This window comes from Pan paniscus, chromosome X (assembly GCF_029289425.2).
Source record: "Pan paniscus chromosome X, NHGRI_mPanPan1-v2.0_pri, whole genome shotgun sequence".
NCBI lineage: Eukaryota > Metazoa > Chordata > Mammalia > Primates > Hominidae > Pan > Pan paniscus.
Genome location: NC_073272.2, coordinates 141,135,177 through 141,151,855, shown reverse-complemented (window position 1 = coordinate 141,151,855; position 16,679 = coordinate 141,135,177). Strand labels below are relative to the sequence as shown.

General features: G+C 39.8%; 2 protein-coding genes across 2 annotated transcripts in view; one reads left to right on the top strand and one right to left on the bottom strand.

The window, feature by feature from the left end:
* MAGEC3 (MAGE family member C3) overlaps positions 1–16,679 on the bottom strand; it is a 671,639-nt gene that overhangs the window by 186,369 nt on the left and 468,591 nt on the right.
* LOC129395387 (sperm protein associated with the nucleus on the X chromosome C-like) lies at positions 5,348–6,398 on the top strand. Its single transcript, XM_055106665.1, has 2 exons — positions 5,348–5,472; positions 6,124–6,398. Exons 1-2 carry the CDS (start codon positions 5,401–5,403, stop codon positions 6,343–6,345), a joined length of 294 nt encoding a protein of 97 aa, XP_054962640.1. The 5' UTR covers positions 5,348–5,400; the 3' UTR covers positions 6,346–6,398.

The window sequence follows — 16,679 nt, the reverse complement described above, 5'->3', positions numbered from 1 at the left end:
TCTGACAAAAACAAGAAATGGGGAAACGACTCCCTATTTAATAAATGGTGCTGGGAAAAATGGCTAGCCGTATGTAGAAAGCTGAAACTGGATCCCTTCCTTACACCTTATACAAAAATTAATTCAAGATGGATTAAAGACGTAAATGTTACACCTAAAACCATAAAAACCCTAGAAGAAAACCTAGGCAATACCATTCAGGACATAGGCATGGGCAAGGACTTCATGTCTAAAACACCAAAAGCAATGGTAACAAAACACAAAATTGACAAATGGGATCTAATTAAACTAAAGAGCTTTTGCACAGCAAAAGAAACTACCATCAGAGTGAACAGGCAACCTACAGAACAGGAGAAAATTTTTGAAATCTACCCTTCTGACAAAGGGCTAATATCCAGAATCTACAATGAACTCAAACAAATTTACAAGAAAAAAACAACCCCATCGACAAGTGGGTGAAGGATATGAACAGACACTTCTCAAAAGAAGACATTTATGCAGCCAAAGAACACATGAAAAAATGCTCATCATCACTGGCCATCAGAGAAATGCAAATCAAAACCACAATGAGATACCATCTCACACCAGTTAGAATGGCGATCATTAAAAAGTAAGGAATAAACAGGTGCTGGAGAGGATGTGGAGAAATAGGAACATTTTCACACTGTTGGTGGGACTGAAAACTAGTTCAACCATTGTGGAAGACAGTGTGGCGATTCCTCAGGGATCTAGAACTAGAAATACCATTTGACCCAGCCATCCCATTACTGGGTATATACGCAAAGGATTATGAATCATGCTGCTATAAAAACACATGCACACATATGTTTATTGTGGCACTATTCACAACAGCAAAGACTTGGAACCAACCCAAATGTCCAACAGTGATAGACTGGATTAAGAAAATGTGGCACATATACACCATGGAATACTATGCAGCCATAAAAATTGATGAATTCATGTCCTTTGTAGGGATATGGATGAAGCTGGACACCATCATTCTCAGCAAACTATCGCAAGGACAAAAAACCAAACACCGCATGTTCTCACTCATAGGTGGGAATTGAACAATGAGAACACTTGCACACAGGAAGGGGAACATCACACACCGGGGCCTGTTGTGGAGTAGGGGGAGTGGGGAGGGATAGCGTCAGGAGATACACCTAATGTAAATGACGAGTTAATGGGTGCAGCACAGCAACATGGCACATCTATACATATGTAACAAACCTGCACGTTGTGCACATGTACCCTAGAACTTAAAATATAATTTTAAAAACTGTAAAAAAAAAGTACAAAAATAAAATAAAATAAAATAAGCAGCAAGAATGTCAATTATTTAATTTCCTTGTGATTACTAGTTAACCATTTGTTAAAAACTAAAACGGTTTCTCAACTCAAATAAATGCAAGGATATATCAAATACTTTAAAACATTAAAGATGAAGTGTTAACATAAATAATTACTAGTGACTTAACTACTAAATATCTTTAGGTAGAGTGGTTATTTCTAAGCATATAATGAAAGCTAAGAAACATAAAAAAGGTTAATAGAATTAAATGTAATATATAACCTTTATTTTAAAAAAGAACAAAATTTGTCAATGTATAAATAATAACTAAATGGGAGAGTATTTGCAATACCAGTAACAAAGGGCTAATATCTTGAAGGCAAAAAATCCCTTTCTACCAAAATATGATTACCCTCATAGAAAATTGCAAATATCAGTTAAAATATAGATGGACACTAAATAAGAAAATACTTTAAAATTCTAAGGTAATTAAAGATAATTCCTCATTTATCAAAAATTGTCGAGCACCTCATTGTATACAGATGCTGTTTCCTCTATCTGGGATGCTCTCTTCATAAATCCACTTGGCCAGCTCTTTCTCAAGATTAAATATCATCTCCTCATTGAAGTAGTTCCTGATCAAAAGCTTAATTTAAATATCTCCCCGAACAGTTTTCATTATAGCAACCATTACCATCTGACCTTATCTCACTCATTTAGTTGTGTTTTATTTGCCCCCTGAGGTTTCCCAAGGGTATGTGTAAATCCTCAGTGCCTAAAATAGAGCCTGATCCACAACAGACATTCAATAAACCTGTAAAAAATTGCCAAATGAATAATAGCTACCACGATTCCTTCCAGCTTCAAGATGTGATAGTGATCATAAGTAGAAATAGGGAAGCCAGGAAAGGTAAACTTGGGTAAGATTTGCCCAACTGTCTATTATACACACAATTGCAAAGTACCCACAAAACCAAGAGCATTGGAAATCTCTTTGCAAAAGGAATTATTTTCCCAAAATGAGTAAAATATTAGAGAAAAGTATATATTTTCAGATGATATACGTCATTTTTCTTATGTATTAGCCCCACCTATGTGTCTAATTTAGCCTAATATTTATTATCTAAGCAACAATTCCAAACACTTGGTGGGAAATTTTTAGCAATATCTACAAACTCAGACCTACTCGACAGATTAGGAAACAGAAGTTTCCACGGTTTTATAGGTGATCGTGTGGCTGCATTTTGCAATTTAAATTTAAAAAATGTCTTGGTGATAAACAGACACCTAGAGCTTTTGTCTGATCAACTGGAATAAAATGTGAAAACTTTCTATGGAAACCTCAGGGGAACGAAGGTGAGGTTGGTGATTTCACTGTGTTAGCAAATGGAAATGCATTGGGAGTGATGACGAATGTTATTGTCTGTGTTCCTGGGAGATAACACAATTGCAATCCAGTGGCTTTTAATGAGTTTCCACTTGAGATACAGTGAGTACATCTGCATGTCAACTACAGAGACCAAAAATATATTTCTTGTCATCACTGCAGGAGGAGAAATCATTTCTGTGCTGTATAAAGTAGAAGGAAAGTAGGTTCATGTACTGCCTTTTGTATTAATGATAAATGATTGAGTTCAGTTAGCTTGTTCTTACACAATCTGAGGAAGAAGAACTGAGTACAGTGGCTCCCATTTTGTAACAGTTTGTTACTTTTTTCTGGGATGACCTGAAGCTAAGAACATGGGGGTAGACACATGTCTCATAATTTTTTTTTTTTTTTTTGACACAGGGTCTCACTCTGTCACCCAGGCTGAGAGTGCAGTGGCACAATCTTGGCTCACTGCAACCTCCCCCTTCCAGGTTCAAGCAATTCTCCTGCCACCACGCCCGGCTAATTTTTGTATTTGTAGTAGAGACAGGGTTTCACCGTGTTGGCCAGGCTGGTCTCGAACTTCTGACCTCAAGTGATCCAACTGCTTCAGCCTCCCAAAGTGCTGGGATAACAGGTACGAGCCACAATGACAGGCCCAAAATTTTTTCTTCAAGGTCTAAAAAAGTGTTTTCTTCCATCTGTGTAACTTTCTGTATGTGCTTTTAAAGTCCTTGTGCCATTGAGCTATAGGGCTTTGACTTCTGGGTCTAAAAAGGACACCAAGTTCTGCTATATCTTAAACACTGACAGCAATTACAGCCTTATCTTCAGGCCCAGTAGAAGATGCTAATCAAAGTAAACTGCGTTCATGAGATGCAGGGCCAGAAATTAAAACTATTCAACTCCTCAAGGCCCAAGGACTATTGTGGAAGAGGTGGGCATGTGAGATTGTAAGGGCTGATATTAAGAGAAAAGTAGCTCAGTTTCTCTAGGAATGAACCATTAATATCAAAGGCAAACTAAAGCAAAACCAGTATCTAGGTTGCTCTGTCAGTTTAACAAGGCTTTCTTGGAGCATTAACTCACTCCTTCATGCAAAATGATGAAGGTTACAAGGTTTATAGAAATTATATTTTATAGTCAAGATGATTAAACTTTTATTATAAAATTTCAAAAAAACAAATTTAATTTGCCGCATCCTGTTTTTAATTAGGGCTTATTGTTTGGGATATTAAGCCTCCTCTCTCAAAGAATAAAGATTTTCACCTTTTTTTTTTTTCTTTTTTGAAATCTTTGAGTTACTGCTTTGGTTAAATGAATGACCTATTTTACAATGACCCATGACCCTATTTCGTGATATCAAGCATTTTAAACTTTTTATCTTTGACGAACTTTCCAAAGTCAAATTCTAACTTCATTCCTCATTAATTTTTTGATATGAGTCCTCTGAAGTCCAAAAGAGACATATTGGTCTTATTTGGTATAAAAATCATACAAGAAGCATCGTCAAATATAAAATGGTGTTTGACTTTCTTTGGGCTGTATTTATAGAAATGTTATTGATATGTGCTCCAAAATTATGGGAAACTCTTATAATTCTGAAATAACTTCTGTATGTTATTAATTATAAATTTTATGTTAAATTGTTGTATGCTACAGAAGTAACCAAAATTTCCTTGTCAATGGTGTTTTAATAATGGCCGTCCGGGCTGGGTGTGGTGGCTCACGCCTGTAATCCCAGCACTTTGGAGGCCAAGGCGGGTGGATCACGAGGTCAGGAGTTCAAGACCAGCTTGGCCAAGATGGTGAGACCACCGTCTCTCCTAAAAATACAAAAATTAGCCGGGTGTGGTGGCACAGGCCTGTAATCCCAGCTACTCAGGAGGCTGAGCCAGAGAATCACTTAAACCCAGGAGGCAGAGGTTGCAGTGAGCTGACATCATGCCATTGCACTCCAGCCTGGGCAACAAGAGTGAAACTCCATTTCAAAAACAGAAAAAAATATACACCCCTGATTTGAAACAAGACTAGGATACACGGTAAAGAATGTTGATTCACTAAACTTTTGACAGACTGAAGGCCATTATTTCAGATTGGAGATAGGAAACTTAAAAGAACTACATGGACATTGGGTAAAAGAACATGGGTTGAAATTTGCCTGGCAGTAGCCCAAAAGTAAATGGTCTTCGAGGTGCATGTGAAGGAACTGTAGGAGGGAAATGGGATAATTCACATCTCCACCAATAAATAAATGTAGCCACACTAGCTTGGGGGATTTGAGGTGAGACATCGAAATACTAAGTCATGGTGAGGGCTGGAAGACAAAAGAATGAATCACTTAATAGGAATGGCTGTGGGGAAGGGCTTGAAGGAATCATCCTCTGACTTCCATGTGAACCATGAACATTAAACATGGAGAAATGAGGAGCGGCAACAGATCGGTTTGGGATGCATCTTCAGGGGATGCTGAAACAACAACAGCATTTGGTTTGCTCTACACCCCTGTCACCCCTTGCCCGCAAGCCCAGGGAGTGGTCAGCAGTGGGGCTTTATGATGTGAAGCCACCCTAGGGCTGCCATTGGCTGGGACACTGCCTGTATGATCAAACAAAGCTCAAGGGTGTGGCTTTGCCTTGTCACCAGGAGGGTATATATAGGGAGGGCAAGAGCTCTGGGCCACTGCGAAGATTCAAAAGCTACAAAGCCTCCTGCAGACATTGACAAACTAATATATACAATGGACGAAAAATCCAGTTCCAGTGGGGTGAAGAGAAGCGCCCCCTGTGATTCCAACGAGGCCAACGAGGCGGTAAGATTGTTAGGTTTTGAAGCGAAGGCGAGGGTGAAAGAAAGACACACAGAGCGAGGGCGGCTCAAACAACAACACAGGAATATTGCAGACAATTGTGGAAGTGGGGGACCCGCTTAATGCCAGAGCCCACCGCCGCTTACAGGCTGGGGTGCTTGTAGGTAGGGGTGGGAGGGGCCTGGGCAGTATGGCTTGCTGCCCGGCAGGATATTGATAAGATGTTCTTATGATCAGGTGGTTTGGCCCTTTTTCTGGTGGAATATCATTGTGGTGTTCCTTAGAACATTGCCAAGCAAGATATGATAGGGATCTTTCTTTAGTTGGGCCTTTGTCCGCCTTGCAGACAGGTGGTTAGGCAGGATGTTTCTCATGGCCTGAACCCCCATGGGATGTTTCACTTTGACCAAGGTCTGCAAAATAGCAAAGAACTTACAAAATGGTGCAGTTTGGACTAACAGATGACCCTACCCACGCTCCTCTTCTTCTTCTTCCCCATAGATCCCTACTCTGTGGTTCAACCTTGTTCTTCTCTCGATCAAACCCCTTCCTCAACCTGCATTCCTTCTTCTCATGAAGCCCCCCTTGCTATCCAGTCTCTATCCTGTTCACCCAAAATAATGTCCTCCTGGCCTCTCCCTGTTTTCTTAACAGATGCCGGAGACCCAAAGTGGGGACTCACACCCACAACCTGCTCCTAAAAAACTCAAAACATCTGAGTCCTCGACCACAATAGTGCTTTGCTACAAGAGGAACGTTAAAATAACATCTGCACAGGAACTGGTGAATGACCACGCCCGAGACAACCGAATCAACACCCTCCAAATGGAGGAGGAGGAATTCATAGAAATAACGACTGAAATACCTGAAAAGTAGCAACAGGCTGCAGCCCCGAAACTTGGGCAATGAAAATAAAGTTTGAGAAGCTGATGGCTGTGCATATCTCTGCCTGTTTTCTGATGGTGGTGCGGGGGAAGGGAAGGGAAGAGGTAGGCATTTGAGAAGGGAGGGATATGAGGTCCTGTAGGGTTGGTGGACAGACCCACAGGTGGACAGTAAGCCAGACATTGTAAATAAGGCCTGGTGGAGGACTGATTCCTAAAGAAAATTTCCTTCTTAAAATTTTATCTCACAGGAAGTGGAGATGTGTATATGTTCACGCAACTGTACCCGGCAGCACATACTTCTGCTGAATGGACATATCAAAGGTATTCCCATCCCCTTTCCATTTGATATTTTCCTAGGTTAGAAATATATGCTTTATAAAGAGTAAATGTTCTGTAAAACACAAAGCACAATACAAAAGAAGATAGTAGATGTAGGAGTAAGTAAACGGCAGGAAAGCATTGCTTGTAATGAAATGATTGAAAAGCCAATTCTAAAACAAAATGTTCAATGCATCTTAAATATTTGTTACTGTTTTAATGACCTCAGCAGTCTTTAATCAAGATAAGTATGCTTTAGAAATGTGTTGATATCCGCAAAGTGTGAATATTCAAAATCGCCATGACTTGGGAAAAGGAAAGTAAAACACTCTTAAGTATGAGGAGCTTTTTTCCATGGAATGTGAACTGCAAGGTGGTGAGAAGGGTTAGGTGTGATGTGGTGAGATCATTTTTAGGAGAGTGTGTCTATTATCGGCTTCCTAACACTTCCATTTTGCATGATAATTTCCTGAAATTCATCATTTAATTAAGGCTATAGATTTTGATTACAATGTGTCTTAAAATGTCAAACAGTATAATATTTATAGTGAAAAAGAAAACTGCTTGGTGGATACACATCGGTTAGCGGGAAAAGACACCACAGGGATTCACCATGGAGTCACCCGTGGATGGGGTTTTAGTTTCTGTCTTTGAATTGACCTTCACATAGTGTCTACCTCTTGAGAGTTCAGGGGATGTTGGACAGATCATTAGGTAAAACAAGAAGGTCTTCTCAGGATACATGAGGGAGTTAAATAAAAATGCAGGAGCAATTACAATTTTACTTATTTGTAACTGTTGTTTGCTAAGTCATAACACGGTCATGGATAACACGAAAAAATAAAATATACTAAATATCAATAGACAAAAACCAGTTTGCTTTTCTCCAACCAAATACCTAAATACCTAGCACTGATTTCCAGAACAAAATCCCCCACGTACCATCTTTGGAATAAAAGAATATTCTTTCAAGTTGTCGGACCACAAGGTAAAAACAAAAAATCCCAATGCTTTTTTTCTTACTCTTTTATATGTACAATTGAAGGTATTCCTCATTGCAAACTAATATTTCCATCCAACACGTGACATTAAAGAATTTTTCATATTTAGGATAGTAATACGGGATCACATTCTTTAGCCTTAGGCATTGCAGAGGAAAAACAAACAAACAAAAACAAACCAAAACTAAGCTGAGAGAGGTGGAGCAAGAAAAGCAGAATAGAAGGCTGCACAGATCAGCCCCCTCGCAAGGACACAAATTTAACAACTATCCACACAGTAGAAAACACCTCCATAAGAACCCAAAATCAGGGGAACTCTCATAGTACCTGGTGTTATCACTGAAAGAGGCACTGAAGAGTTAGAAGAAACAGTCTTAAATCGCTGACCCCACCCCTTCCCTATCCTAGGCAGTGGCAGTGTGGTGTAAAGAGCATCTCTGGAAGCTGGAAGAGCAAGAGCAGAGCAGTTGTGGGTCACTGAACTCAGTGCTGTCTCTTACAGGAGAAAGGAAAACCAGACCAAACTTAGCTGACTCCCATGTGGGAAGGGAGCATTGAAACCACCTCTAGCCAGAGGGAAATTACCCATCCCAGGAATCAGAACTTGAGTTTCTGCAAACCTTGCCACCAAGGGCTAAAAAACGGTTCCAGGTTTCTCAGACAACCTTAAAGGCAGTCTAAGCCATAAGACCTGTAACGCGTAGGTGAGTTCTAGCGTAGAATTGGGCCCAGAGGCAGTGGATTGTGGCGGGTATGTGGAGGGGTACACATGACCTACTGAGATACCAGCTGGGGCAGCCAAGTGAGTGCTGGTGTCACCCCTGCCCTAGCCCCAGACTGCCCAGCTAGCGGCTCCATAAAAGACCCCCTCCTTCCACTTGAGGAGATGGAATAGTGAGGAGCGTTTTTATTCTTGCATCTTGAATATCAGCTCAACTACAGCGGGACAGGGCACCGGTCGGGGTTGTGAAGCCCCTGTTCCAGGCACTAGCTCCTGGATAACATTTCTAGACACACCCTAGGCCAGAAAGAAACCTGCTGCCTTGAAAGAAATGAAAAGAGAACACCTATACACTGTTTATGGGAATGTAACTTAGTTCAGCCATTGTAGAAAGCAGTTTGGTGATTTCTGCAAGAACTTAGAATTACCATTCATCTCAGCAATCACATTACTGGATATATACCCAAAGGATATCTATCATTCTACCATTAAGACATATGCATGCGTATGTTCTTGACAGCACTATTCACAATAGCAAAGATACTGAATCAACCTAAAGGCCCATCAGCAGCAGACTGGATAAAGACAATGTGGTACACAAACAGCACGGAATACTATGCAGCCATAAAAAAACGAGATCATGTCTTTTGCAGCAACATGGATGGAGCTGGAGGCCATTACTCTAAGCGAACTCACGTGGGAACAGAAAATGGAATACCACCTTTTTCCATTTATAAGCAAGAGCTAAACATCGGTACGCATGGACACAAAGAAGGGAACAACAGACACCCGTGTCTACTTGGGGGTAAAGGATGGGGAGGAGGGTGAGGATTGAAAAGCTACCTGTCAGCTATTATGCTGATTACCTAGGTGATGAAATAATCTGTACACCAAACCCGTGTGACACGCAACTTCCCTATATAACGAGCCTGCACATGTACCCCTGAACCTAACATAAAAGTTAACAAAAATTTAAAAATAAAATAATAAAAAATTAAGAAGTCTCACAGAGGTAGAGCGTACAATGGTGGTGACTAGGGGCTCGGTGGTGGTGGCTGGAAAGACATTGCTCAAAGGATACCAAATTTCTGTTAGACTGAAGGAATAAGCTCCAGAGATACATTGTACAACACGGTGACTACAGGTGATCATAATATGTTGTATTATTGATAAATGCTAAGAGAGTAGACGTTAAGTGTTCTCAATACAAAATGATAACTTTGTGGGATGATGCATATGTTAATTAGCTATATTTATTCATTCTACAATGTATATACTTCAAACATTAGATACATGATAGATACATTCCATTTTATCTGTTCAGTTTAAAATAATAAAAATAAAGAAGAAAGACATGTCCAAGCGTTCTGTCTGGGAAGATGGGCCTGAGAGAGTCTTACATAGTTAATCATGTACTATGTTTTTCTGTGCAGGACAGCAGAGGGAGTGGGGCTACCTGAGAGCAGCACATAGTCAGTAAATGGCCTATAACAGCTCTACTTCCTTTCTTGAAGAATCAGAATGGTGAAAGAAACCAGTTTAATGTTTCTCATGCCCCTAAGAAGGACACTAAAGTGTTTTAAAGAGAGTTGATCTGAAGGTGCCCTGTGGTTGGGCTTGAGGGATGACATGAAAATGTTCTGCATGAATCAGCCATTTAGGGCCAGATGGGATGATACGCATCTCAGGAGATGTTCGATGGATACAACATTGGGAAATTCTGAGATTCTGAATTGATTAAGTGTGAGACTCATGCATATTAAGTGCAATTACATAAAATGGCATTGCATTTCTCATTCGGCCAAGCATTGTAACCAGGTATATTCATGTGCCAGCTATTTCAATAAAAAGTGGTATCTCTCACAACCGTTTGCATTCCAATACAATTTTCTGAATGTAAGAGAAAGAGATATAGTTACAAGCAAGGTGTTCATCAGTGAGAATAGTTTGCATCTCATCTTCTCTATTCTGCAGAAAGGCCCTTGAAGAGCATATTGCATCATTTTCTTCATGGCCAAGAAAATCAAGAATCACTGATCTGGCCAGGCGCAGTGGCTCATGCCTGTAATCCCAGCACTTTGGGAGGCCGACGCGGGCGGATCACCGCAGGTCAGGAGTTTGAGGCGAGCCTGGCCAACATGGTGAAACCCTGTCTCTGCTAAAATACAAAAAAAAATTAGCTGGGCGTGGTGGCGGGCGCCTGTAATCCCAGCTACTGGGGAGGCTGAGGCAGGAGAATTGCTTGAATCCAGGCAGTGGAGGTTGCAGTGAGCCGAGATCGTGCCACTGCACTCCGGCTTGGGTGACAGAGTCAGACTCTCTCTCAAAACAACAAAAACAAAAACAAGAAATCACTGATCCATTTGAAAGTCAGCAAATATTTTGTCATTGACTAAATATAGACCCTAGAGAGTGATCCCCATGCACCACACTACAACTTAAGACTGATTCTATTTCTTAATCATCCTTTGGAGGTCATCACGTTTTTGAACTCTTGTAATAACAGGGGACTTGAACTCATTTCAGACAGCAAACCTCGTCCTGTGTTATCTTATGCTCTGGGAGGAATCTAAAAGACAAGGAAGTAAGGAAGGAAGAAAGAAAGGAAGGAAGGGAGGGAGGGAGGAAGGAAGGGAGGGAGGGAGGGAGGGAGGGAGGAAAGGAGAAGAGGAGAGAAGAGAAGACAGGATACGATCTCTAAACCTAAATTGGTAGAAAGCTTCACAAGTCTGAATACTTAAACAGTTAAATTAAGTAGCTAAAGATGTTTTTGAAAGTCATCTGAGCAAACAAAAAAATGATTCTGAAAAATATTTGGTAATGTAATAATGACAATGGGTTATTTCTTCTATCTTTGATCTCCTACAATATATTTTAAGCCAGATCATGTTTTTCCTTTGATGAAAACTCCACAGAGTTTTCATCTTGATGAAAATAAAATCCAAATTCCTAATAAGGCCGTACATGATGTGGGCACCTATTACCTCTCTGACATTAATACTTATTCTTCTCATGAATCACTCTGCTTCTATCACACTCCCCAATCTGTGACTCTTGTAACTCACCACGCATGTGATTCCTCTACCCTGCCATCCATATCAGGGTCTTTGCATACTTCTGCCTGGAAGGTTCTTCTCTAAAATATCCACTATGTATACTAATTTTCTTTTCTTTTCTTTTTCTTTCCTTTTTTTTTTTTTTTGTTTTTGAGATGGAGCCTTGCTTTGTCGGCTAGCCTGGAGTGCAGTGGTACATTCTCGGCTCTCTGCAACCTCCACCTCCTGGTTTCAAGCAATTCTCCTGCCTCAGCCTCCTGAGTAGCTGAGATTACAGGCGCCTGCTACCACACCTGGCTAATGTTTGTATTTTTAGTATAGATGGGGTTTCATTGGTTGGCCAGGCTGGTCTTGAACTCCCGACCTCATGATCCGCCTGCCTTCCCCTCCCAAAGTGCTGAGATTACAATCGTGAGCCACCACGCCCGGCCTGTGTATCCAAATTTTCTTAAGGTCACTAGTCAGAAGTCACTTTATTGGAAAGGCTATCCTCCATTTAATGGTGAAGACGTTAAATGGTACTTGTACTTCTTTCAAAAAAAATGATGCTTTTATCAGTTATTTTACTACAGTACCTGGAACATGTAAACTTGCAAGAAATATTTGGTGAATGAATGCATGTTAATCTGAATTTAGTATTGCAGTCTTCATTACTAGAAAGCATTTACATGTTTTAACTGTCAGGGAGCAACACTGGTAAGTGATTAATTCCCTATCAATAAAATGGATAGAGTGCTATTCATGCTACATGTTCTCACAGTTGTGGCAAGGGTTATTAAATTGCCAACTGTAGTACTAAACTTATATTAATGTTGTACTCATTAGTATTACTCTTGTTATGTTCAGAGGAAATATGGAATAAAAGTAAGATCATGGGCCTGGTTCAAATCTGAAATTCTGCTACGTCCTAGTTGGGTGATCTAGGTCAAGTTTCTTAACTCCTCTGAGTCTTAGATTCTTCGTATGAAAAATGGAAAAAATGCTAGCACCTACTTCTCAGGATTGTTTTGAAAAACAAATTAATTAATATATTTAAGCTTTTAGCACAGAGCCTAGTACATACTGTGTGTGCAGTAATTACAAACTATTACTAGTGAGTATAATAAGATGTGAAAATTCATGACATCAAACAACTAGAACCGAGATTTATACACACACGCACACACACACGCAGACGTATGTATACACACACACACACACACATTTTTTTTTTGCAACAGAGTCTAGCTCTGTCGCCCAGGCTGGAGTGCAGTGGCGTGATCTCGGCTCACTGCAACCTCTGTCTCCCGGGTTCAAGCAATTCTTCTGCCTCAGCCTCCTGAGCAGCTGGGACTACAGGCACGTGCCACCATGCCCGGGTAATTTTTTGTATTTTTAGTACAGATGGGATTTCACCATGTTCGCCAGGACGGTCTTGATCTCCTGACCGTGTGATCCACCTGCCTCACCCTCCCAAAGTGCTGGGATTACAGTGTGAGCCACCACGCCTGGCCAGATTTTTGCAATAGAGAAAGCATTGGACATCATTTTATCATAGAATATTAAAGCTGGAAGAGACCATAGGATCATAGGAACCCACAGTCTCTTGCAAGAATCCAGGTCTCCAATCTCAGAAACATGCTGATTGTTCCTTCCTGAAAATGCACACTCGGCATGGCACAGCTTTTGCAATCAGTGACGATACCAAGGCATCAGGGGCTAGAGGCTTAGGACATCACCGACAAAGCAGGAGTATTGCCATCTTGAACAAGCTCTGTCATTTTAAAATTCACCTTAATCAAAAACCGCCAAAAGCCAAAGGGCATCAGCCTAATGGCTAAGGTCAGCATGACCATAAACCGCAAATAACATCTCCAACCAGAAACATTCCAGACTCCTCGCCGACCAGAGACAAGCTAGCCCCAAGATAACCCCACCCTGGCCAGGAAGATGCCAGCCCCAACATAACCTCCTCCCCTCCACCCAGAGGCGTGGTCTCGGCTCACTGCAACCTCTGCCTCCTGGGTTCAAGCGATTCCCCTGTCTCAGCCTGCCAAGTAGCTGGGACTACAGGCGCTTGCCTCCGCACCCGGCTAATTTTTGTATTTTTAGTAGAGACAGGGTTTCACTATCTTGGCCCAGCTGGTCTCCGAACTCCTGACCTCAAGATCCGCCCACCTCGGCCTCCCAAAGTGCTGGGATTACAGGCGTGAGCCACCGTGCCCAGCCGCGTTTATGTTTTTCTCTTCATAAATTTTGTTTTCCTGGAAAAGGTTTTTTCCTGGTCGACTAAATTACTTTTCTCCACTCTGTCTTGCCACTCTTGGTGCATGTATGAAAGACCCTGAAATGACTCCTGGTGGCCTGGGACTCCTTGGGAAAACAAAAAAGGTGCCGCAAATCCCGTTTTGGGAAAAACCTGTTTTCCTTATGAAACCCCTAGACTTAAAGATAAATAAGTACCTCTCAAAGATCTGTCTTTGTCTTCCAACTGTACTTGTTCATTAGGCCCTAGAAACTGTTTTCTTAGCCCTGTTCTTAAAAGGCCTCACCCGAAGGCCAATAATCCAATTGGAAAATTAGCAGAAAAAGAATCTCATAACTACTAAATCTTCTTCTGATTGTCGGTGTGGCTATATATGTTTTATGTGTGCGATGTCTATTAAAAGAACTCTAATTAACTGGCCAAAAAAATAAGCACTTAAATCAAATATTTTTAAGGGAAAAGTAAAAGCTGTGGGACCTTTCAGTTCTCGTAATTTTAATCTTTAGAACTTACTGGTACAGCAAAGTTAAAAGTTGAGTTGAAAGTCGTTAAGAGTTGCCAGCGTACGTTTTTATTTGCATTTATTAATCAAGCAATTTCATACTTATGGCTGCAAAATACTATAAGGTGTCAACATTTGGCACAGAGGCTACAAAACGACAACTCAGCCCAAACAAAATAATCTTTGCTTGTGTAATTTTTTAAATAAATAAAGCATGAATATTGGTTTAATGAAGATAGCTATATCTTAAACTATTTAGTAAAATATGCTATCTTCCAACCTTGTGGCCTTAGGCAGTCTAGTACACAGACATGAAGGAAATTTGTTTTGGGAAAGAACTGTTATCATCTTTAATATTAAAGAAAAGATAATTTGTATAAGAAAGAATCTTACATGGTAAATTTTTGTCCTAAAGTAAATTAACTGTTGTTTAAAAACAGGGATGACTTTACAACAAGTCAGAAAGGTAAGGCATGTCAGAAATTGTCTGTGAAAGTCGTGAAAAATTTTATAAAAGGGAATTTGTGCAAGAAATGTCACACAATTTAAAAGTAATTCGGCCTCCTGAATGCTGTATGCAATTTCACTCTAACTCTTAGCTGTACAACTTGCCTGCTTTGCAGCTGAATAAAACCTAGGACACATGGAGTTAAATGCTGGAAGAAGCCAGACCTTCTCCGCACTTCCGTCTGGGTCCTAGGCCCTACACCTAGTGCGTAATTAGATTCCCAGACTTACCAAGGTTTTCATCAAAAGTAAAGGTTGCTAAAAGTTAGCAGTGTAACATGTATTTAAAACTACCGAAGAAATAGTTTATGAGCAAGGTGTGTAAGGAAAGTAAAATATACTTTTGGAAAAAGATTATAAGGAGGCCTAAGAATGTGGATTTTTGCCTACATTAAAAGGTTAAAAAATTGTTTTAAAGGTTTAAGCAAGTTTTGGAAGGTTAATTGTAAAGAAAATTTCGTGTGTGTACATACTGGCTAAAGTTAAAGGGGTATCATTCAGGTTTTCTGTAAATCGAGCATTAAAATAAAAGCACAATGGGTTTCTGTTAAAGCACTAACCTGCTCTTTAACAAAAAGTATAAACAGTTAAAAAGGGTCTATAAAAACCTTACCTTCTGGTCAAACACGAAAATTGGGTAAATGCGTCTACAAGGTTTTATTAAAAATGGAGTTTAACATTAATAGCACACTAATACAATGGTAAAATTTGGCTTCTTTGATATAAAATCATACAGGAAGCATTGTCAAATATAAAATGGTATTTGGCTTTCTTTGGGCTATAGTTGTATAAATATGCTATTGGGATGTGTTCCAAAGTTATGGCAGATTCCTATCATTCTAATATATCTTAGTGTACGTTATCAGTAATAATTGTTTTGTTAAAATTATTGTGTGCCACAGAGGTAACGGATATCTTTGTCAACTGTGTCTTTAACTATGGCTACCCTAAAACTTTTTGTCATCCATAAACAATTGTTGTCTTGTTTTAGTCCTCTTCAAAGGGTGGTTTTCTAATCAGCTATAAAGCTCTGAATGCAGGTTTCTGATAAAAAGCAGAACAGGAATTAACTGCATAAACCAAACTAATAGGAAACTAATCTGTTTAACGTTTTGCTTAAAATATTGCTAACCCTTTGTTTTGCCTTTCAAAGTCAAAGAAACTCTTTTTAAGCGATTAACAGCTTTTAACTGTTAACTGTTAACTGCTAACTCTCATACGTATGGGAGTTAACTGTTCACTTTTAACTGTTTAACGTTTAACTGTTAACTCCCATCAACAACATTTGGAGGATACTTGCTTCTCTCTACCTGATTCTCTCCAAAATTTGGAAACTATCTATGAGTATTCTTAAGTTATGGCAATATAGTTATTTGCATAAATACAACAAGAATCTGTTTTCTTTTGTAACGGGACACGATTGGAAAAACTGGTTATTCTTACCAAGGCTTTAACTGGAATGGTGTGCTTTTCCTTTAAGGAATCCAGCTTTAACTTATAAAGCCAATAAAGCCCTTGAAAAACTGGCCTCCTATTTTGTGTACACAGTCCCCGTACAGGGTTTGTGATCTGTGGTAAATAAAACATGTCACTTTCTAACAGGCCAGGAACCCTAAGTTATCTTGAAACATCAAGAGGAGAGGAATTCACCCAACTCATAGGTATTTAATGGTACAAATCCATGGCTGGGCTTGGCTTTAAAAAGTCTTTTATCTCAGATTGCTTCTACAAAACCAAATTCCACCAAAGCCCATTTAAAAGGCCTATGTAACAAATAATTATTCTTGCAGCACTGTATGCAAATAAGTAAGCCAAGTATCCTAAAGCAAACCTACCATAATTTGTCTTTTAATAAAAATGGGAAAGTGGAGAGAGGAAATTATGTTTCCAAAACTATGACACACCTCTTGTTACATTCTAGAGTTGCCTGATGTTTTTGTTATTATTTTCTAATGTTTAAATTAAGTTCTAAT